Here is a 22,113-nt window from a genome sequence, read left to right as displayed (position 1 = left end):
ACTATTGTAAACATGCAGAATGGTTCTTACTGTGTTGAAAAGGTGAGAATAATATCACAAACAGGTTCTTTTGTTGGATATTCTATCACTCTTTTCCTGATGTAAAATCCTATTTTATGAATTTTTGGTTATGTAAAGTTTTGTGAGAGTTGATAATGACATATCTTGAATGATTGGAAGTTGTTCTTAAAACAAAGAATCATGTGAAGGCATTGAAAGCAGAAACTCTTTGCTAACAGGCAAAGCTATGGTGTGGTAGCTATTTTGGGGCCACACCTAGTAAAAACCTTACAAACTCTTGTTTTGTCATCGACCTCTTTGTTTTATTCAAAACTCAAATCATTTGGATCTGAACTTGTTTGAATGAATGTGTAGTTCGTGTACATGTTTTTGCTTTTTTCAATGGCTATGGATTATTGAAATGTTCCCTTTTTGTGTTAGAACGGAGTATGTGCAGAAAAGGTAGATATTATTAGCATAGCTCCAAGGCAGATAAAGTTACAGGAACGGGATTTGCTTTAAGCAAAAACATAATCCTGTTAAAGAAAGCAATGCAATTACACATAAATATCAAATGAAAGTAAACAACTACATGGTCTTGATTCTGATATTTTTTTTCCCGTGACATTGGATATAGCAATAGAAACTAAAACCATGTATTGAGGAGTCTTATTTGGTTTTGCTCGCCTTGTGTCTACTTTGAACACGACTAGTTGTAGTGGTTCTTGTTCTAGCCTTGAACTCAGATTCCTCTTCTTCGTCGCTGAACTTTTCACAAGCCCTGTTCTTTGTCTGATGACTGACTTGTTTGGCATTGCTCTTCTTTGCAGCTGCATGATTCTTGGGGTTCCTTGGTTGCTGAGTGCTAGGCCATGAAGATGCATCAGAAGTCATCGAATCATCGCTCCCATTTTCACTACTGTCATCATCACCATCCCCATCATCATCGACCTCTTTTCCATGGAAATCATCATCATCATCATATTCTTCATAGACAACCTCAGAGTGATGGTTTCCATGGAAGGTGTCTTCTATGTACATAGTCCATCCTGATTCACAACTACTCTTCTCCTCAGAACCTCCTCTTCTTGGAGACTCCATTGCCAACACAAAAAAAAAGGGTTGAGCTTAGCTTCTTCTTTTTTGAAAAACGTTACGTACCTTACAGCTTGTTCCCAATCTCTTTACCCTCTGATATAGCCTCAGTGTCTTTTGTGTCTGATATTTTTTCTTTCTTGTGTTTTAGAATCAGGAAAAGCTGGAGCCTATTGAATCACTCTTATAATTGAATACTAGGAGTGTGTATCACCACATGGCAATTCTAAGACCATAGTTTTCTCTCAATTGAAGAACTACAAGACAAGCTATTTTCAGATATAGTAAGATATGAAGGAGAAAATGTTAGTAAGCGATTCTTGAAATGAAAAATAGTACAGTTTCTCTATAAGAAATTTAATTCTCTTTACCACTTTCTTTTATAAAGATATATCTATAGGGAATCGAATGTTATAGTAGTTCCCAAAACACGGTTCAGACCACACAAACCGTAGAAGAGACAGAATACATCAATACCCACCAAACCAGAGTTATCTGTTTTGAGCTCTCTCACATTAAGTGAGGTGTATAAGCAATGCTTATTGGTTAACACTTACCCTTCTTTTCATTGATAATAACTACATGATAGGATAGACATAACATTTACTAGTTTTTACTTCACTCTCTCTCATTCACTGTGTTGCAATCAATCCCACAACTATAAAAAGATTCAGCTTTTTTTAGGTTGGAATAAGATGAGACCCACTCAACAAACAAGAAGGAATATGAAAACCTATTTTCTTAATTAGGTTAGGAGCTGTTCCTCTTCCTCATTCCTTTAATACTCTTCTTCCTTCTCAGTCCTGTCTTGGTCATAAAAAGTGTTGCAGCCTTTTGGTTCCTCTCTCTCTCTCTCTCTCCTCCAAAATATAGAGTTTCTTTTTTCTTTTTCTTTTTGCATTGAAGGTAACCCAACTGGATTTACTGACTGTCTTTTTATTCTTGAGGAAAAGGACAAAACATAGATAGTAAATTACTTCCAAGTTCTTGTTTATGCTTTCATCTTTTGCATTTTTTACAGTCATTTGGATTTCATACTTTTGCTTACAGCTAGGCAAAATCAAGTGGGGAGAGAAACCATCTATAACGTTATAAATGGGTATGGTGTGGTAATAGGACTTTGGCCCTTCTTGTTAAACATTCAAGTAATTCAGTTTTTGTAGTTTATGAAAATTTGATCATCATAGTACAAATAATAATACGCATTGTGGGTCTCATGAGTGGATGTATATTAGGATTTATTAGAATTGTACACATCGTTAATGCCTCCAAGCTTTTTTTTGGGGAGACTCATTTGTATTTTCTCATGTGGGTCTTTGTACTATCTATCATTCATCCTACACGAGTGAGTGTACTGTTTCTCTCTTATCATAATATCTTTATTTCATTAGTAATGGGTTTAAGCTGACAGTACTTTTTGGCCAATATATTAGATAATTTAGAAATATTACATGATTTGATATTGTTTGTTTTTGACACTTAATATGGGTGAGTAGTTGAGAAAAAAAAAAGGAATTTGGATTGGCTTCTCTTTCACTCTCATATGTATATTGATATGAGAATATTACTTTCTTCACTTGTTAGTATATGATGAGTCTATGAACTTAGAACTAATATGCTAAAAAGGTTTCTTAAACATGAATTAGTAAATGCCATGTTGCTTGGTTGCTGGTAAAGAAGAAAGTGGGTATGTCCCTTAGCACCAAACTTTTTTGCTTTGCTTTGAATGCCTGCTTTTGTCAGGTATACTTCCCCATGGATTCATTTGTCTCTTACTCATAAGTCTCCCATGTGAAATTATTAAATTATTATTGGATGAGTGTATATATACACTTTGGAAACTTCTCTCATTTAAATTAGACACACCACTATACTTCTTCAAGCATTTTTCATGATTTGGTTGCCATCTTAGATAAGATGACAAAAATCTCTGCTGTAACATCATACCTTTCGATTAGATTTCTCGGCCCATTTTTTTGTTTTCTTTCTCTTCTGTAACATGGTATCCTAAAAGTGCAATAATTGAATAATATATATATTATTGGTTTCGAAATTCTTTGCTTTTACTGTATTCATATATAAACCTCTAAAAGAAAGTAATAATAACTCAACTAAAAAAGAAAACATGAAGAAGTTAAGACCCATGGAGAGATTGTGAAAGGACATCTCGCTTTATAATAAGTTCATAAACGTCAAGTCAATTACGCTCGAGTCTTTGTTTAGATTAATAGATTAAGACGGATTTTATTGTGTTAGGTTTTATTTTTATATTATTCATGCGGGTCTCACAAGACCACCAATTAAATCACTGAAGTTTACGTTTTTGGCGCTCCTAGAATTTAAGATTCTAAATTTCAGTAAAAGTAGTTCACGTATATGTGTGGGTTATGACAAAGGTTTGAAGGTAAAATACATTACAGAAGAGAAAGGTCGGCAACATCTGTCAAAAACAACATTGAGGATGTGAAGATTAATTCTCAAGCCATCTTTTGGCTAACATTAAAGGTCTCTCAGCACATCATAAGCAAAATCTTTAATTTTTTTTTCTTAGAGTTAGAATGAATGTAAAATTAATCAACTCAAAATATTTTTACAATAGGGCATCTCTGTTTTGAAACGTGTCAACTAAGCCAAAGGTTTTGGTTTTGATGAATACTTGATATCATCTTTAAGCAATGCACTGCACACTTCCATAGCTTTCTAATATCTAGTTCTTCCCATAGCTTGAATCAAAGAAATCTTGTTTCCAACTTGCTGATCTATAGCTTGCCTTAGGCAAGACGGAGCCTGTTGATGTTCTTCGGTTCTTCATGTCTTCTTCCATTACGCTCACTCCAAAGTGAATGTACCGTTGCATGAAATACATATCAAAGTAGAAAGAGGTTGGTCTTCTCGCGAAACTGTCCATCAAAATTTCTAAGACATGACTCAATTGGTTCGAGTAGCTTGAACCAAGGAGTTTTATAGTTAATCTTGGTTTAAAATAATTAGCAATCCAATACTTGTTATTTCGTCTGCTGTATTGTCGCACCAGAATCAAATAATAAAATGCATTTCAAAGAGATTATGGAGTAGAAGTACGATCGCAATAAATAGGATTATCAAGAGATTTAAAAACCATTTAAGTACTTATCAATACCAAAAGATCCATTCACAAATTTCATGATCTTATTTTGGAGGAAAAGTTAATTGCCATTTTCCGGGTGTTACTGTATTTGTCATCGTGGACATGAATCGAAAGACCTCCGTAATGAGATTAAGGCGTACGCGGGAGAGAGTGTTCTTTCTTGGCACATGATCTTGCTCCTTTAATGAAGAAAATATTTCATATGTGCTTTACTCACACACTAAATAATCCATGATAATAGTATTTACTGCATAACATAAAACATTGTCGAACCGCTCCACTCTATGCAATTATATGCTTCGTCTCATGCCAGTTAAACCGTCTTAACGAACAATGATGTTCGCCTGAAACATTATCACATACTCATTGATGACAACCGACTCGTTGTTTTTTTAGACCCGTTCCAAGAACACAATCACTTCAAAACCATATTTTGTTAAAAAAATGAAAAAAGTTGTAGAAATGGCAAAAAAAAGTTGTGGAATTGACCCATGACATGCAGATTTCGAACCTGAGATCTTCGGTTATTATCACAATTCTCTAACCAACTGAGCTAATGGACCGTTTTGTAACCAAATCTTTTCTTTGTCTTCTTTAGCTGATTCAGTTAATATAAAACCTTCTGTCCAAATAAAGTTGGGTAACTCCAAAAAAAAAAAAAAAACAGAACAGAGAAAACAAGAAGAGAGTTTCGTTGGCATGGTTTAAGCTTGTACCCTTATCAGGAATTCACACTTCTTTTGGGAACACGTCAGGAATTCACACTCTAAACAAAAAGTTGGCCCCAATCCTTCAAAATAATAATCGTTGGGGTCGCCTCTAGTTCAAATATCAGGGGATGATCTAATCGTTCGGATGTTAATATTTTGTATCGTCGATTCAAACTGCATGTGGTATAAGTCAGATTCAGATATCTAAGAGGTCATGACGAAGACGTCATCAAAAGCGCCTACCTCTTTACCAAAACCACCTAACAGAAGTTTCTTCCAACTAATGCGTCTCTGCCCTATGTAACCTTGTTTTTAACCGTTTTGAAGGCTGAAAATATTTTTAAAATAATAAGTTAATAACAAGGTGACGACGATTTAGATAAATTTAAGCTTTATCATCGATTGTTGGACTACGTTGCTTTTTTTTTTCTTTTGCTAAATTGTTGGACTACGTTGTTATTATTTTAAGTTTTTAGTGTCTTTTAATCAAATCGTATAATTCAATATGACGTCAACGATAATAGTTTCCCTCCTACTTTTTTATTTCTCGTCACTTGAGGGAAAGGATAAAAAGCAACATAAGAACAATTAGCAGTATAATTACAAAACAATATATATAAAACTATTGTTGAGGTTAAAAGAAATTCAAATATCGACCTGAAAATTATTCATGTAACCTTTCGGTGACGTACATACCTCTTACTCAAGAAATTTATGCAAATTAGGCTGTTTTACTTCCAAATTCACCTCTGTTTTGTAGCTAAATAGGATGAAATATTACATAATTTGGAGCAGGGTTTGCATTAGTGTCGCTGTCGCGTCACAGCCAGCGTTCAAATCATATTTTGAAAATATGAAAACTGAGTTATGAAATTCTATATTTTAATTTAATTTTGTGTGACCATAGAAAAGGTCATTTTGATGACCAAATGAATAAAAACAGTTGAGCAAACTATAAAAACAACGAGACTTCTAGATGTGTTTCAAGTATCACATGGTTGCAGCTAATGACCTAATGCAAACACACACAAAAGAAATACTTATGAAAAAAAAACCAGAATATAAACTTGAAAATAGTACATTTTATGGGTAATATATGATTTAGGTGTGGTAACCATCTGTACTATTGTTCAAATTAACTTTCATCTAATTTATCTTTAGGTCATAGGAAACCCCAACAACCATCTCACAGAATTAGTTGCATCTCATTTTACCAACCTTGTCAAGACCCTTTTGACACAAGAAATCTAAAACCTTACAATGTCTACTTCTCTCATTCTTATATATCTATTTGAAGTCCCACCCAATTTCTCCCACTCCTTACCTCCCACTCCCACAAACACATTTACATTTCCCAACAAAAAATTGGATCAAAAAGGGTTTCAAGAGAAGAAACAATGAAACTCCTCCTTGTGATCTTTGTCGTTCATGCAATATTTATCCCATGCTTTTCCTTTGATGTACCGGGAAAGGATCTTCCTTTAACCCTAGATTATTACAAGTCTACTTGCCCCACCGTATTTGACGTAATCAAGAAAGAAATGGAATGCATAGTGAAGGAAGATCCAAGAAATGCAGCCATAGTTATTCGTTTACACTTCCATGACTGTTTTGTCCAAGTAAGTACATTTACACACCTTACTTGAATGACAAGAAATCATCCCACCTCTTTTTAGCTGAAAATTAACTAAAAGGAGTTGCTTTTGGTACGCATAGTTACTCAAGGGTTAAATTGTATTGCAGGGATGCGATGCATCAGTGTTACTAGATGAAACAGAGACACTACAAGGAGAGAAGAAAGCTTCTCCCAACATAAACTCATTGAAAGGATACGAAATTGTAGACAGAATCAAGAACATAATCGAATCTGAATGTCCTGAAGTTGTTTCCTGCGCTGATCTTCTCACAATTTCTGCTAGAGATGCTACAATCCTGGTATATATTAGTCTCTCATGGGGGATTATTACAAAAAAACATGTATATTATATAGTATCATATGAATTATGAAACTGAAATTAAATAACATGTTAATATTGATTTGAATCATTTGATTAAAGGTTGGTGGGCCTTACTGGGACGTTCCTGTCGGAAGAAAAGATTCAAAGACAGCAAGCTACGAACTTGCCACAACGAACCTTCCAACTCCTGAAGAGGGTTTAGTTAGCATCATCTCTAAATTCTATTATCAGGGGCTATCTGTTGAAGACATGGTCGCTCTTGTTGGTAAGATCAATACTCTAAACCAAATTAAACCGGGAATTGATTTTTGGTATTGTTACAAACCGGATTATTATATCATCAAACCGAACACTAAACCCTATAAAACTTGAACAAAACTATGTACGTAGGAGCTCACACTATCGGGAAAGCGCAATGCCGGAACTTCCGCTCACGGATATACGGTGATTTTGGGGTGACGTCAGCGCTGAATCCTGTGTCGGAGACGTACCTGGCGAGCCTCCGAGAGTTGTGTCCGGAGATCAGCGGAGAAGGTGACAGCAACGTGACGGCGATGGACAATGTGACGCCAAATCTCTTCGACAACTCTATCTACCACACGCTTCTGAAAGGAGAAGGGTTGCTGAACTCGGACCAGGAGATGTACACGAGCATGTTCGGTATACAGACGCGGCGTATAGTGAGCAAGTACGCGGAGGATCCGGTTGCTTTCTTTGAGCAATTCTCTAAGTCGATGGTGAAGATGGGGAACATTTTGAACTCTAAGAGCTTGGTCGATGGAGAAGTTCGAAAAAACTGCAGATTCGTTAATACATGAAAACATCCATTAGCAAAACTATTTTCCTAAGTCCAGTTACAGAAAAACAAACTATTTTCCTATCATTTATTTATTTTAAAAGGAAATCCATCTTTTTATTATCCTTAATTATACATTTTGGCTTCAGTATAAATTTATGTTATCTTTATTCTATCGGCCAACTCATTTATCTCACAGTTACCCTATCATAATTTTTGAGAGAACTCGATCATAACTTTGATAGGATGTTTATGTACTAGTTCATCATCTCTAATTCCACTCTATATTTTAGTCCAAAATAGAACGAAAGAAATGAATTAATGAACAAAAAATAAAAACATTACTTTATTTTTATTTTTTGTTCATTACTATATTTACCATTCCATTTTGAAGTAGAATATAAAATGAGGTTGAAGATGCTTCCGGTTCACATTTTTCACCAATCATATTGATGATACGATGCTAGTTGTCTGTTATCTAACATGAACTCCAGGTCAAGAGGTATTACGTTTCATGCTAACACCAAACTTTCGGGACTAGCATTTTCTGATTATGACTGGACATCTTGTCCGCTAACACGATGTTTTCTTAGTGGCACTTGGTAGTTATTCTTGTCCATTGGAAAATAATTAAACAGGTGGTCTCTTATTCTTTAGCTGAAGCTAAATATCGAACATTGGTACTTCCACTGAAATCAAATGTCTTCGTGGTCTGATGAACTTCCTTCGTCTACCTCTCAAGATCTCCTATCACCATGTAATCTGGTACGTCCAATATGTAAAAAATTAATTACATGTATTAGTCTATGTCAACGATCTGGTTACTAGAGGTAACAACAAATATACATATATTTGTTTCTGTGGTGCTAAGGCCTTAATTAATTCTGATCATTCTTGCCCACTCAAATTTGTCCAGCAAACAAAGGAGGTGGATTTGTTGATGTCATTATTTCCTTTTCTACGTAAAAGGCAATATGCAATTGGGATAAGGGATTTAAGACCAAACTTAAACAAGAGTAGGATAAGTAAAGCTTTGGGTATAAATAGAAGACGCCACAGCCTTAATCAGATTTCCGGGGAAAAAGAAAGAACACAAGAACAAAGAAAGAATTTACAGAAAAAAAAGAAGAAAAGAAGAAAACTAAAAGATACTATTCAAGTCATGTTTTTTTTTGGGATAGAGTTTCTTTGATTTCTCTTCTGTTTTGTAGTTTTTTTTTTTTGGTATGTTACATACAAACAAGCGTTTAAAGGGTTTGTGGAAATCCCTTTAATTAATAGTGAAAGTTGTGGAAACGGTTCCCATCCGAAATGTATTGAAGCTTGTGTTTAAAGGGTTTCTTGCATTCAGTAAAAAAAAGGCGGTTTCTTGCATTAATTCAGCTTTTCATGCATTAAAGAAGCTTATGATGTTCTGATACCAACTGAAAGGGGCATAGGAGACCCGACCCATATGCTGTGTAGTGTTTTTTTGAAGATAATCTCGCAAAATAGCATAATAAAAAAAATTGTATCGAAAGTCTTTCTGGAAAGAATGATGTGTGTTTTGTCAAAAAAAAAAAGAAGAAGATGTGTGTCCTTTATGATATCAAAGCCTAAAGACATAAAATACTCGATCGATATCACCAGTCCATTGCACTAAAGACATAAAGACTCGATATCAAAGCCTTGACTTTGGTTTAAATCATAAGAGTATATACTTCAAGCTGGACACGACAGAGTGGACACTTGGTGGATTTATTAATCCAGTCTGTTATGCAGCTTGAGTGGAAAACATGAGAACAAGAAGTAATTGTTGCGTAGTCTCCAAGAAAGAAACCTTCTTGACATATACAACATGTGCCAAACATATCCATATCAGGGCCAAGCACCTTGACACACTTGTGACAATCTTTTTCCAAAATTAATCTGGAATAGTATTTTGGCCTTTTCACCAATCTCACCCACGACTCAACATAAGAATCTGGGAACTGAGTCTGACCGACCCCACGGATCGCATCCCGAATAGTCTTCCTCAGTACATCGTCTGACTTACCTAAAGGGAAGCCTACCATTTTAACAATATTGATATCAATGGTTTTATGAAGTTTTTTATCTTTGGCTTCTTCAAGCATAACCTCCATATCCACTGGTGGCACCATTACTGTTTTCTCGACACGAACTTTGCAAGGAATCCATCTCTTCTTCGACCAAGTCTTCCTCTGCTTCATCAAGCCAGCCACGAGGCCAAGGACGATGCTGGTCTTGTCCTCTGACGTCAACTTCGCCAGAGGTGAGATCCTATCGATTTCAAACGCTAAAACATCCTTAATGACTTGTGTCGGAAAACAAGAAAACCGGAAGCAGTCATTGTCCCCACTTACTAACAAGGAACGAACCAGTTTCTTGCCTCCCCATTCTTGCTCGCTCTTGTAAACAAGATCAACTTGAACCACAACCATGAACTGAGCGTAAGTAACTGTCTCCTCGTACGTTAAACCCATGTCAACAAACGGTTTAGGCTGAGAATAGTAAAACTTCACGGGTAAACCATTACAAGCCAATACTTTATGGTCGCATCTAAGCCATGGTCCATACACACGCGTTTTAAACTTGCGGGTCAAAGGTCTCATCTTTGCGGCTTCTCCACATATCCTATGGTTAATCATACCACAATGTTCACAGAACTCACCAAGGTTCTTGTACTTGAACTGAACGAACGGTGGCCCACGACCGTTACCATTAATGTAAAAGCCGGGAGGCAGAGGCTTTTTCAAATCTATCTCAACTCTAACACAAAAGAGTCTTGTAAACTCGTTATATTTATATGAAATCAATGGCTTATCACTAAGCTTTTTCGCAATCTTCTCAACATCATCTTCTGTGTAGTTAAATTTGGGTAGGCCTATTACCTTGACCTTGAAGCAAGCAACAGAGAAATCAAGATCGACCATGGATATGTCTTGTGAGCACTTCTTGAGGACTAATATGGTGCCATCTACGTTCCAAGGTCCACCCTTTACAACCTCTTTCTTGTCTCTCTTCTTCTCGAACTCAAATAAGATAATATTGTCTTTCTCCATAGGGAGAACCTTCAAGCTGCCTGAAAGTTTCCATTGCTGCCGCAGTGAGCTTTCTGTTCTGTCAAGGGACGGTGGTACGAGACTTGTGAAGAATTTTCCAGCCAAGGAACGTTTTGGATGTGCCACAAGACCTGACCTGTCTGCCTCCATTCCATGGATCATGATTTTTTTAGAATGAGATATCATCGATTTACTTTTCTTATTAAATAATGTTGAAAGCCTTTTGTGAAAATATGAAGATATCAAAAATTTGCAAGATATATTTCATATTATCTATTTAATTCTATAAAGTTTACAAATAAAAAAATATGTAAACTATTAGTATTTTCCAGTATGATAATTAATTTCTTCGATTTTGTTAAACTGAACGCGTATAGTCTTTTATACCGGAAAAGAAACTTAACAAAAATAAAACAGAAGTAGAGCTTGGTCGATGGAGAAGTTCGAAGAAACTGCAGATTTGTTGATACATGAAAATACGCATTAGCAAATTTACTTTCATATAATTTATTTATTTTATGGTGATTGAACTTTTTATTCTCCTTATGTTTGGAAGTTTGAATATGAATTTATGGTGATTGAAGCCACAAAATGAACTATATATAAAAAATGTTTGCAATTTCAATATGTAAAAACATAAATTATACATACCACTCTATTATAAAATTTACAATTGTTGTTCGCTTAAAAAGCATTTATAAGTGACTAAGTCTAAATGAGTGCTTCCATATGAAGATTTTTACATCTTAGATTTGTTTAGATTATTTTCTGTATAGTTATTGAATATAAATTTTAGTTTTATAAAAATAAGATTGTAGATTTGTTGGGATGAGACCCCAAATAATTTTAAAACTAAGGCAGCCTCCCGAAATATTGTTTATACTACTCTGACGCCAAAGAGTATAGATTAGATGTAGAGACATACATTATTGAAGCAAATAAAGTCTTACCTTCGGCATGGTGATACTTCAATTTTTGGGTTGGAGCTTATGCCAAACCTCTTGTCCCTGCAAACCAGTGATCAAGTCTCCTGAATGATTAAATCCGAAATAATTTTCAATAAGGTTGCACGTATAATTGCCCACTTTAATGTCAGCTTCAGCCTTCAGGTTCCAACACCGTTTTCATTCTTGGAGTGGCACGAACGCTTTAATGTTTCAGCTTCAGGTTCCAACTATATCTTTCGTTAATAAGTGTGTGAATTGGAAAATGTTTCAGATCTTAGGGTCACTAGCTCAAACCGCATATTAGAGTATGTATAGTTGGTTTGTGGTTTGGTTAGTTAGAACCGGTATAAACGGGATAGCTTATGTTGTATATAAACACTTTTTACATGTCATTTACAATTAACAGAAACATTATTCATTTTCTTATCTTGAGTTCATTTTCTTCTCCCTCACGAGAGTGTGAGCTCTGATCGTTTCTGTTCAACTTCAATTCCTCTAATACCGCATGCTAGTAAATTAAAATTTTACTTTGGTTTCTTTAGAATATAATATGAATTTCCTAGAAATGTATAAGATGCCTCTAATTAAATCATGGCAGTGTAAATTTAAACCCTTTAACTATGAAGAGATGCTTTTTCAGTTAAAAAAAAAAGATGATTTTTTCCTTATATTTTGTTGACATAAAATATGTTTATAGTTATACTATACATCACAAGAACATTTTCTCATAAATTATACCACCAACACAAATTGTCCCGTTCACAAAACATACAACCTAAAAATTAATAAAATAAATTTAAGGAACATACTAAGCCACTAGCACTAAAGAAAAAAGCCACTAGGCACTAGCAAGTTCGAGCTTTGAAAAGCTAGTGTCGCTCCCACGCAAATTTCTTAAGTGAGAAAAACACAAAAAAAAAATCAGAAGATGACGATCAATGATCAAGATGCGTAATCTTGAGCTTACATTATAGTGTGTCTGTTATAAAAGAAGTGCATTAGAGATCCCGGAGCTACTCTACACATGGCATGGTGAGGGATATAAGTATATAAAATGTTAGATGGATGCAATATTTTGATTCTCGCCTCGATCTTTCTCTCTCTCTAACTGAAACTTTCAGAGGATTTTTAACGCTCTCTTATCTTACGGAAACAGAGGATCTCTCTTTCTTTCTGTTTCATCTTCCATGGAGAGTCAACCTCAGATTCAGCATGGTGTTGCTCCCCCGGATTCTAAGCTCGAGAAGGAAGTGATGCCTTTCACGAAGTTTTCCTTCTCTGATCTTGAGAAGGCCACCCAGAATTTCAGTGTCTACAAGGGAGATTTGCACAACTTTGGCTCCATCACCATCAAGAAGTTCAACACAAATTCTTGGTCTGATCCAGAGAAATTTGATGTACTGTTTCTTGTTCGTTACTGTTCGCTTGGTGGGTGTTGATTTTGTTTCTTACTACGTTTCCCAGGAAGAGGCCAAGAGAGTTGGGGAGTTGAAACACAAGAGATTCGTCAGTTTGATCAGGTGTTGCGCTGATGGAGATGAAAGGCTTCTTGTTGCAGAGTTCTTGCCAAATGATACTCTTGCTATGCGTTTATTTCATGGTATGCCAAAAAGACCTATCTATCTCCATTCCATCAAGCATATCTTTAGATATCGTCGATTTACTTTTCTTATATATAATCTTATTAAATAGAGTTCAAAGCCTTGTGTGAAAATCTGAAGATATCAAAAGATTTGTAGGATATATTCCATATTAACTATTTAATCATATAAATTTTACAAATAAAAATATGTAAAGTGATTTGTATTTTCCAGTTTGATAATTATTTCTTCGATTTTGTTAAACTGGACGTGTATTGATACCAGAAAAGATTAGTTTCTTCGATTTTCCAGGGTCTTTTATTTACACCATATAAGATAATTAACAAAAAAAAAACAGAAGTAGAAAAAACAAAAGAAATGGAAAAATATATATAATTGGTATTTTAGAACGAAAGCCAACGCTCGATAACGAGTCATAATTCATAATTTCAAATTTTCAATACGAAACACAAATTAAGTCTTCAAATGCATATTTGACTTGTGTCAATCAAAGGAAGATTCGAATATGTTGGTGTTGCTTCTTCTTCTTATAGAACCTAGAACATGTGTTACTGTAGTGCTACCTTTAAGGAGCATGGTCACTCCTTTTCGCTTGCACCGGCTTGGATTGTTTGACTTTAGGTGACTTTAACTGTTAACGCCTTATAACTGCGTGAGAGGTTCAGACCGGATGAAATCATGCAACCTTATTTGCTGGTTTTTTTGGACCTCGATGCAATCTTGAACAGTAAAATCAAAAAAAAAATCAGGCAAAAAAAAGTACCGCAAATTTATCAAGATCAGGCTAAGCCTCCAAAAAACTGCAATAGCAACCTGCATCAAGATTGTATTTTATTGGCATGCTTAATACCGCCCTTGTAGATCACATTAGAGGCTTACTATGTATTTGCTAATACAATTTTGGTGCATGTTGTCGTTGCAGTTCTTGGTGGGTTTTTTTAAGATTTATAAAATATTTTGATTTTTGAATCGGTTCGGTACTAGTTCAGTTTTTTTAAAGAATAATAAAATCTCAAATTGAACTAACCATATATATCCGAAACTAACGAAATCTATTAGAACTTTGAAAAAGTGTATATCAAAATCTAACGAATCGAAAATATCGGTTCAATTTCAATAAATTTTTCAAAATGGAAGTTTTTTTTTTTTTGGTCAACTCAAAATTGAAGTAATAAGAACCAAACCGAATTGATTTTTCTTTTCAGTTCAGTTTAGTGAAATGTTGGACAAATGGCCCCATCACGAATATTGCAGTGGGTTATAGTGGGCTTAGTGTCCATTAATGGGCCTTCACTATCGAGAACTTTGTATTCTCTATCTTTCACAAAAAGAAATAATATCTTATCTCTTCTTCTTCTTCTCTCTCCCTCTCGTCCTCTTCTTCTTCCTTCCTTCCTTCCTCCATGGCCACAATCTCTCCGGGAGGGGCCTACATCGGAACTCCCACTCCCTTCCTCGGAAAGAAACTCAAACCCTTCTCCCTAACCCAAACCATTTCCACCTCTAAACCAACCGTTAACAAACTCTGTCGCGCTCAGGCTCACCTGATCGACGCCGTTCACAACCTCTTCCTCGGAGTCGGGGTCGGGCTTCCATGCACCGTCATGGAGTGCGGAGACATGATCTACCGCAGCACCTTGCCCAAATCCAACGGCTTAACGATCACCGCTCCTGGAGTTGCCTTGGCTCTCACCGCTCTGTCCTATCTATGGGCGACACCTGGCGTCGCTCCTGGGTTCTTCGACATGTTCGTTCTCGCCTTCGTTGAGAGACTGTTCAGGCCCACTTTCAGGAAGGTTAGGCCCAGGCCCACTTGTCTTTTGGGGTTTGATTATCATTTGATGGAAATTAGGGTTTTTTTGCAGGATGATTTCGTGTTGGGGAAGAAACTAGGTGAAGGTTCGTTTGGTGTTGTGTATAGAGCTTCATTGTCCAAGAAACGTGCTAATGACGTAAGTGCTTTTGATCAAAGCATCTTCCATGTGTGTTTGTTGAGCTGAAGTTACGATTTTTAAATTGATAGGATGGTGAGTATGTGGTGAAGAAGGCGACTGAGTACGGTGCAGTGGAGATTTGGATGAACGAGAGAGTTCGTAGAGCTTGTGGGAACAGTTGTGCTGATTTTGTTTACGGTTTTCTCGAGGTTGTTTTTAGCTTCTTTCCTTTGTAGATTTTTTCAATTAACTTACTCATGTTTGTTAGATTTGGACCATTGCAGAAGTCTTCAAAGAAAGGACCTGAGTATTGGCTGTTATGGAAGTATGAAGGAGAGTCTACACTTGCTGGTTTGCTGCAGAGTAAAGACTTCCCTTACAATGTTCGTATTTTGATCTTTTTATGTATACTGTTGCAGACATCTCTCCTGTATATACGTTGTTACATTTTGGAAGGCATGTCATGTAGGTAGAAACTATCATCCTTGGGAAAGTTCAGGACTTGCCTAAAGGGCTGGAAAGAGAGAATATTGTTATCCAGACTATCATGAGGCAGCTCTTGTTTGCGTTGGATGGTCTCCACTCAACTGGGATTGTTCATAGGGATGTTAAGCCTCAGAACATTATCTTCTCGGAAGGTAAATTGATCTTAGTTCTGGAACCTTTTGTCGAGAAAGGGATGAAGACATGAGTTTTATGTCCACTTGAGCAGGCTCTCGTGCTTTTAAGATTATTGATCTTGGAGCTGCAGCTGATTTGAGAGTGGGTATTAACTACATTCCAAAGGAATTTCTCCTGGATCCAAGGTTCCTTGTATCTTTCTCTGCCAAGGATCATATATGTTAACCTTTTAGTAGTTGTAAACCATGTATATTTATCTTTCTTTTTGGCTTGTTGTTTTCAGGTATGCAGCACCTGAGCAATACATCATGAGCACCCAAACTCCGTCTGCTCCTTCAGCACCTGTTGCAGCTGCACTTTCCCCTGTCCTGTGGCAGGTGCATACCTAACTGTTGATTACAGGAGCTTGGTTGATATAAGTGTCGGATCTTAATGTTTATGGTTTTGTTCCAAACAGATGAATTTGCCTGATAGGTTTGATATCTATAGCATCGGCCTCATCTTCCTTCAAATGGTAAGTAACAATCCACCAATCGCTTCTAGTTTTCTCTGAGTTTTTAAGGATGTTTAGTGTGTTGTTGGTTGGGCCTTTAAAGTAATACTCTATAGTTCATTGACCTGGATTGCTTTTGGTTCTGTTGTTTGGACTGTTCTTTTGTTTTATCATCCCTTCCTTGATCATCAGAGCAGAACCTAGTTTTGTTATTACCAGCTTCCTTTGTTGGGAAACGAATCAATCATGCTATGTTAATGTTCTGACAATGCTTATACCATTCCCTAGGCATTCCCGTCCTTACGATCTGACAGCAACCTCATTCAGTTCAACCGCCAGCTGAAAAGATGCGACTACGACTTAACCGCGTGGAGAAAACTAGTGGAGCCTCGTGCAGGCCCTGATCTCCGTAAAGGGTTTGAGCTATTAGATCTTGACGGCGGGATAGGATGGGAGCTTCTGACATCAATGGTCCGGTTCAAAGCAAGACAAAGAATCAGCGCAAAAGCAGCTCTCGCTCACCCGTATTTCGATAGACAAGGGTTGCTTGCGCTGTCCGTCATGCAAAACATGAGGATGCAGTACTTCAGGGCTACACAACAAGACTACAGCGAAGCTGCAAACTGGGTGATTCAGTTAATGGCGAGATCAGGGACAGAAAAAGATGGCGGGTTCACAGAAACGCAGCTTCAGGAACTCAGGGTTTGTGGCTTAATACCTGAGAGAGTTATAACGTGTGAAATGACCTAAGTAAGCCTAATGTCGATTCTTTGGATTATTATAGGAGAAAGAGCCTCGGAAGAAAGCAAGTGCGCAGAGAAACGCTCTCGCATCAGCACTTAGGCTTAAGAGGAAGCTTGTGAAAACAGTTGCGGAGACTATTGATGAGATTGCCGATGGCCGCAAGACCGTGTGGTGGAACCGGTGGATCCCCAGGGAGGAGTGAGCACTTACGGTATCGTCTATCAATGTTTCATTTTCATCCCAATAGTGTAAATCTCAATGTATATGTTATTAGCCTTTAGTAAATTATTACTACTACTTGTAAAGCAAGTTAACCGTAAATAAAAATGCACTGTACCTAAATCCACACACATGGCAGTCTCTGACTCTGTTTCTCAAGTTTGAGTACTCTTGTGAATACTTTTGTTGATGTCATAGGAATTTGTGAAACCATCAATTAAAAAAGAAAAGGCAAGTTTCTTGAATAGCACGTTACCCCTTCGGGTTCTGGACCTGAGAAACCATGAGCTCCGCACGAAGAGTCAGAGAAGTCTCTGGTCAAGCGAGATATTTAGCCTTTGCTGGCTATCGAAGTAAGTGCTTGTCTATTTGAAAATTGACAAAAGAATGATTCCGTACGCCGTTGAAGCTGGAGTCGTTTCTCACACTCAAGCTCTCTTCACATAGAGCACATGCCTCCGTCTATCATATAAGGGAATCATTAGGTAAAATGTGAAAAAGTAATTCTCTTTTTAGATAATGGGATAGATTTTTTTTTGTTCATCAGATAAATGAGATAGATATTGTGTCGAAATTCTTACTAATCTTGGAAGTAAATGAAAGAAAATTCCACATTATTAATTGAAGAAATACTATAGTCATATATAATATTTAAAGATCATTTATTAATTACTAATTGCTTCTGACAAAATTAAATTTAACATGATATTAGAATCACTCTAAGTTAGATCATACTCTAGAATATCGTTTTTACAATTGTCTATGTATGGTACATGAGCGTGTAGAGATGTGAAAGAAAGAAAATCGTATATTGATAGTAAAAAATAAAAATATATAATATGTAAATAATAAAGTCAATTCATTCAATATTAGTTGGTTTTGAGTTGAAAATTCATAACAGATTCACATATTTAATAAACAAAATTTATAATTCATGACATTTAGAATGGCTAAGAGATATGCACAACGATTTCGCTCGTAGATGGTTTAACTCAATATCTGCATCTGAGTCTTGATACCCACATGATGAATCTACTCTATCAACTCCAGCAAATTACTAGGCCACATGCTCTTGGTTAAAGGTAAAACAAAAGTAGCTGTTTCGCTGGATCTAAAATGTATGAATGATCTCTCTCACGTTTATCCATTGCACATAAAGCACACATACGTAACTCTTATATTAACTAAGTATACGTGAGTAATGAATTGTTAAAACTTAAAACTGGTTACACTTACAACCACGAGGGATGAAGAAAAAGTTTGTTGATAAAAGGACGACAAGATTGAAAGGAAAGAAGAATGACAGAGTCTAACTCGCATAATCACATAATAAGCTATAGATTTTAAAAGAATGTAATTTTTATTTGTTATAAACTTGTTCTTTTAGACGACCAAAAGCTGAAGGCATTTTGTGAATCACGAGAACCTCACGTGCGGTTCCACTCTCCTTGTTCGAGGAGGACTTTCACCATAATCAATGACAACAGCGCGTAAACCACATCAAACAACACCAAACTCTACTTGGTTTATTGTGTATCTAATTATATTAATTAACTTTACTCTTAGAGGAGTGCTGTATTATTAACTGTGATATAGCTGTAAGATGTGATTTTCTAATGTTAACGATTAATGTAACTTAAAAATAGGGTTTGATTACTTCTTGAAATCATACCAACCCGTTGTCGGTTTTTGCTAAAAAGATTGATTGAATCTGAATTATATAAAGAAGAATCTGTAATTTAAGACTATGCCACCTAATTAACGCCTAACTGCTCCTCATTAGTTATAGTTTGGTAATTAATAACTTCTCTCACTAATTTCGGCGCAATGCATTTTAGTATAGTCTCCATATCATATTGTGTATATAATAATTTAAATCTGACTCAAAGCGGAAAATTATAGATAAACAAAAATCCGATGCTTTGAATTTCTTCATGCATGTGCCTTCAAGATTTTGGAATATATTACTTATTAACTAGAATTTGTCGATATGGAAATATCATCAGGTCACAAAATTGATGAGAGAGCTTCCAATCAAAGAATTAAATGTTAGTTTTCATTATCACAATTATTAGACTAGTGTTAGACTATTAGTAACGTCCGGGGACCAAGTAGGTGTCGATTTTGGATGGCTAGTATTAGACTATTATTTAGTCCCAACAGTTTTGGTTGGTGACAATATTTTCTGACGTCGAATTCGGTTCTGAAAACAACTGATACATTGCACTTAGGATTTTTGTCAGATTAAACCAAAATATGATAAAGAAAAAAATATAGGCTCACTTTATTCATCGCTATGGTTTTCAATTGTTACTGAAATGGTAATTTAGTAGTATTCGATTTTATAATTTGGGGGTTTGGGTAAAGTTTTCATGAAGATAGAGCATGTGATAAGATAATAAATAAACACATTTAGGGCAAAGATTCGCTCACGGTGGGGGTCCACGTGGGTATGGAGGGACACACTGTCCGGTGAGTTAGGGAACAGTGCACAAACCCCCGATGGACCCACTCGTTGCCTCTTTAGTGGACCGGTCTAGTTCGGTATGGTTCGGTTTCTGTTCTCGGCCACCTTTTCCCCACTTGTATATATATAGAGCACAATACTCTTCTTCATTCATCAGTCATCACATTCCTCATTATCATCCACACAGACACCCTAATTGTTCTCTCTTTCTCTGTCACATTTCACTTCCAAAGGATCAAGCGAAAATGAAGACGACCAGTTCGAGCGTAGGAGGAACGAAGAGGAAGCTGTGGAGCCGAGGAGTGGGGGGAGTGGTTAGAGAGCAAAAGGCTAAACTTTACATCATAAGGAGGTGTGTCGTCATGCTTCTTTGTTGGCATGATTAACAAAAGAAGAAGAAAATCAAAATCATTTTCATAATCGGCTTAAGGAAGACTAACCCAATATTTAGTTCTTTTGTTTTTTGTTGTTGCGGATCTTCCTTATATAACTCTTGGGAAGAAGCTTATATGTGTTGGCTTTCTATACGGAGATATGCATGTATTTTTGTAGTTTTTTCATCCCAAAGAAGGGTTTTTCAGATGTAAATTAGTAGCTAATTTCATTGTCTTTTGTTGCTGTGTTTCTTCTTTCTGGTTGATTAAGTTTATTTTCTGAGATCTGGTTGTTAGATTACTACCTTAAGGTCACACCAAAAAATTGGTACAATTGTACTTCTACGGTTAGAATTTCATTATTATTTGCAGTTAAACGAGCAAGAAAATATATACAACTTTACCAGAAAAGAAAATATGTACAACTATAGGTGAACCAACTACTTTATTATAATTTTCTCAAAATACTTAAAGAAGAAATGAAAGAAACAGGTTGCATGATCCATCATATTTTCTTCACCATTTACACATAAATTATAGCTGAGCAAAGTAACTACTTGCACGTAATATATATATACTCAAACGTTATTAGTTTGACGATATCAAAGACAAAACCTAAAAAAAAATAGACTCAAACGACATTTAGAAAATTATATATTCTGTGTATGTTCTGATCTCAGATCTAAAAAAATATAAATTTCAGTACATAAGAAATGATTGTGGTTTAGTCCTTAATTCTTTTAATTTTTATGTGGTTCAAGTGTTTACAGACGTAAATAGTATATTATTTAAATATTTCATAATTGGAAACCCAAATTAAACTTTAAGTTAAAATAGTTCAATGGCATGTCATGAACGTCAACAGTTTTTAAAAGTGGGAAGCAATTTTTTTTTGTAAAAGTACGTAGAAAGACAAAGACAGTTTTATCATAGAGGAGATAATTAAGAAGTAATATCAACGAATGAAATAGAAGAAAACATTCCATGAAGAATCAGATTCAAAAGTAATTTATCCAAAATTAAATCAAGTTTGATAAGTTCAATTTTGATTAAATTAGAATTATAAATAAAATTGATTAATTTGCGTGGAAATTAAAATTCCATCTATAAAAAGTATACATGAACCAATGAAACAGTTTCTCGGTAAATTGATCAATGATCGCTTAGGATCATCTAGCTGGTGCACTTACACTAACAACACAAAATACGTTTACTTTCGATGCCTAAACTGCTTATTATAATTATTTTGTAGCATAGCAACCCAAACAAACTTTAGTTATATACACCTATCTGGCATAAAGATTTAGGAGATTGGGGATTTAATTTATAATCATTGGTAACCCATTTTAGTAATGTATAGTCGACTAAAGAATTAAGCAAGTTGTGAAGGCCGTTTAGTAGTAATATTTTAAGTTGTGAAGGCCGTTGGGCCGTTTAGAATTAAGAGTAGTTGGCAATTGCCCCCTAATATGTCACGCACATTATTATTGATCGACACCTAGTGGGAAAAGATTGAATATACAGGAGGATTTTGAGACCCAAAAACACAGAGGGAACACACACTGATTTTATTCTCTCGTCAGATAAAGTTCCAAGTGATTCTGGTGTCTGTTGTTGTTCATGTCTATCAAGAAAAAAAAATTTTATCTATGCTCTAAAATAGTTGATGTTTTGATTAAAAGCACATGCATAATAAAAGCACACATATATTTCTAAAAATATTATTAAAAATAAAAATTAAAACTAATTCAATCAATCATCAAAAAAAATTATATAACATTTATTGGTCACAAAATTTTAAATAAAATTAAAATTAATATAAAATATCAAAATCATCATATATTTTGAAACATCAAAAGTTTTCAAAACATCATCTATTTTGGAATGGAAAAAATATCAATTATAAAACAGAATAACATTGTGATTTTGAATTTTGTATTACATTTTCTTTATAAATGAAATGAT

General features: G+C 35.4%; 5 protein-coding genes across 5 annotated transcripts; 3 read left to right on the top strand and 2 right to left on the bottom strand.

Moving 5' to 3' along the window:
* Window positions 1-452: 452 nt before the first annotated feature.
* On the bottom strand, window positions 453-2,248 carry LOC111213328 (protein SOB FIVE-LIKE 2-like). Its single transcript, XM_022715054.2, has one exon. It carries the CDS (start codon window positions 1,099-1,101, stop codon window positions 670-672), a length of 432 nt encoding a protein of 143 aa, XP_022570775.2. The 5' UTR covers window positions 1,102-2,248; the 3' UTR covers window positions 453-669.
* A 3,796-nt stretch (window positions 2,249-6,044) lies between these two features.
* On the top strand, window positions 6,045-7,730 carry LOC106357174 (peroxidase 11). Its single transcript, XM_013796854.3, has 4 exons — window positions 6,045-6,551; window positions 6,676-6,867; window positions 6,990-7,155; window positions 7,281-7,730. The coding sequence occupies exons 1-4, from the start codon at window positions 6,330-6,332 to the stop codon at window positions 7,706-7,708; spliced, it is 1,008 nt and encodes a 335-aa protein (XP_013652308.2). The 5' UTR covers window positions 6,045-6,329; the 3' UTR covers window positions 7,709-7,730.
* Window positions 7,731-8,890: 1,160 nt separating this feature from the next.
* On the bottom strand, window positions 8,891-14,409 carry LOC125576300. The gene has a single exon (XM_048736046.1). The coding sequence runs from the start codon at window positions 10,932-10,934 to the stop codon at window positions 9,366-9,368; it is 1,569 nt and encodes a 522-aa protein (XP_048592003.1). The 5' UTR covers window positions 10,935-14,409; the 3' UTR covers window positions 8,891-9,365.
* A 226-nt stretch (window positions 14,410-14,635) lies between these two features.
* LOC106354044 (serine/threonine-protein kinase STN7, chloroplastic) lies at window positions 14,636-17,432 on the top strand. The gene is made up of 10 exons (XM_013793888.3): window positions 14,636-15,092; window positions 15,162-15,248; window positions 15,320-15,439; window positions 15,515-15,613; window positions 15,700-15,868; window positions 15,943-16,036; window positions 16,135-16,228; window positions 16,309-16,365; window positions 16,633-17,046; window positions 17,129-17,432. Exons 1-10 carry the CDS (start codon window positions 14,700-14,702, stop codon window positions 17,288-17,290), a joined length of 1,689 nt encoding a protein of 562 aa, XP_013649342.2. The 5' UTR covers window positions 14,636-14,699; the 3' UTR covers window positions 17,291-17,432.
* A 2,179-nt stretch (window positions 17,433-19,611) lies between these two features.
* Window positions 19,612-20,431, top strand: LOC106357173 (small polypeptide DEVIL 15). Its single transcript, XM_013796853.3, has one exon. It carries the CDS (start codon window positions 19,810-19,812, stop codon window positions 20,158-20,160), a length of 351 nt encoding a protein of 116 aa, XP_013652307.2. The 5' UTR covers window positions 19,612-19,809; the 3' UTR covers window positions 20,161-20,431.
* The last annotated feature ends 1,682 nt before the right edge of the window (window positions 20,432-22,113 follow it).

Source organism: Brassica napus, chromosome A7, assembly GCF_020379485.1.
Source record: "Brassica napus cultivar Da-Ae chromosome A7, Da-Ae, whole genome shotgun sequence".
Taxonomy (NCBI): domain Eukaryota; kingdom Viridiplantae; phylum Streptophyta; class Magnoliopsida; order Brassicales; family Brassicaceae; genus Brassica; species Brassica napus.
Note: the sequence above shows the minus strand (reverse complement) of the source record. Positions and strands in the feature narration are given on the sequence as shown.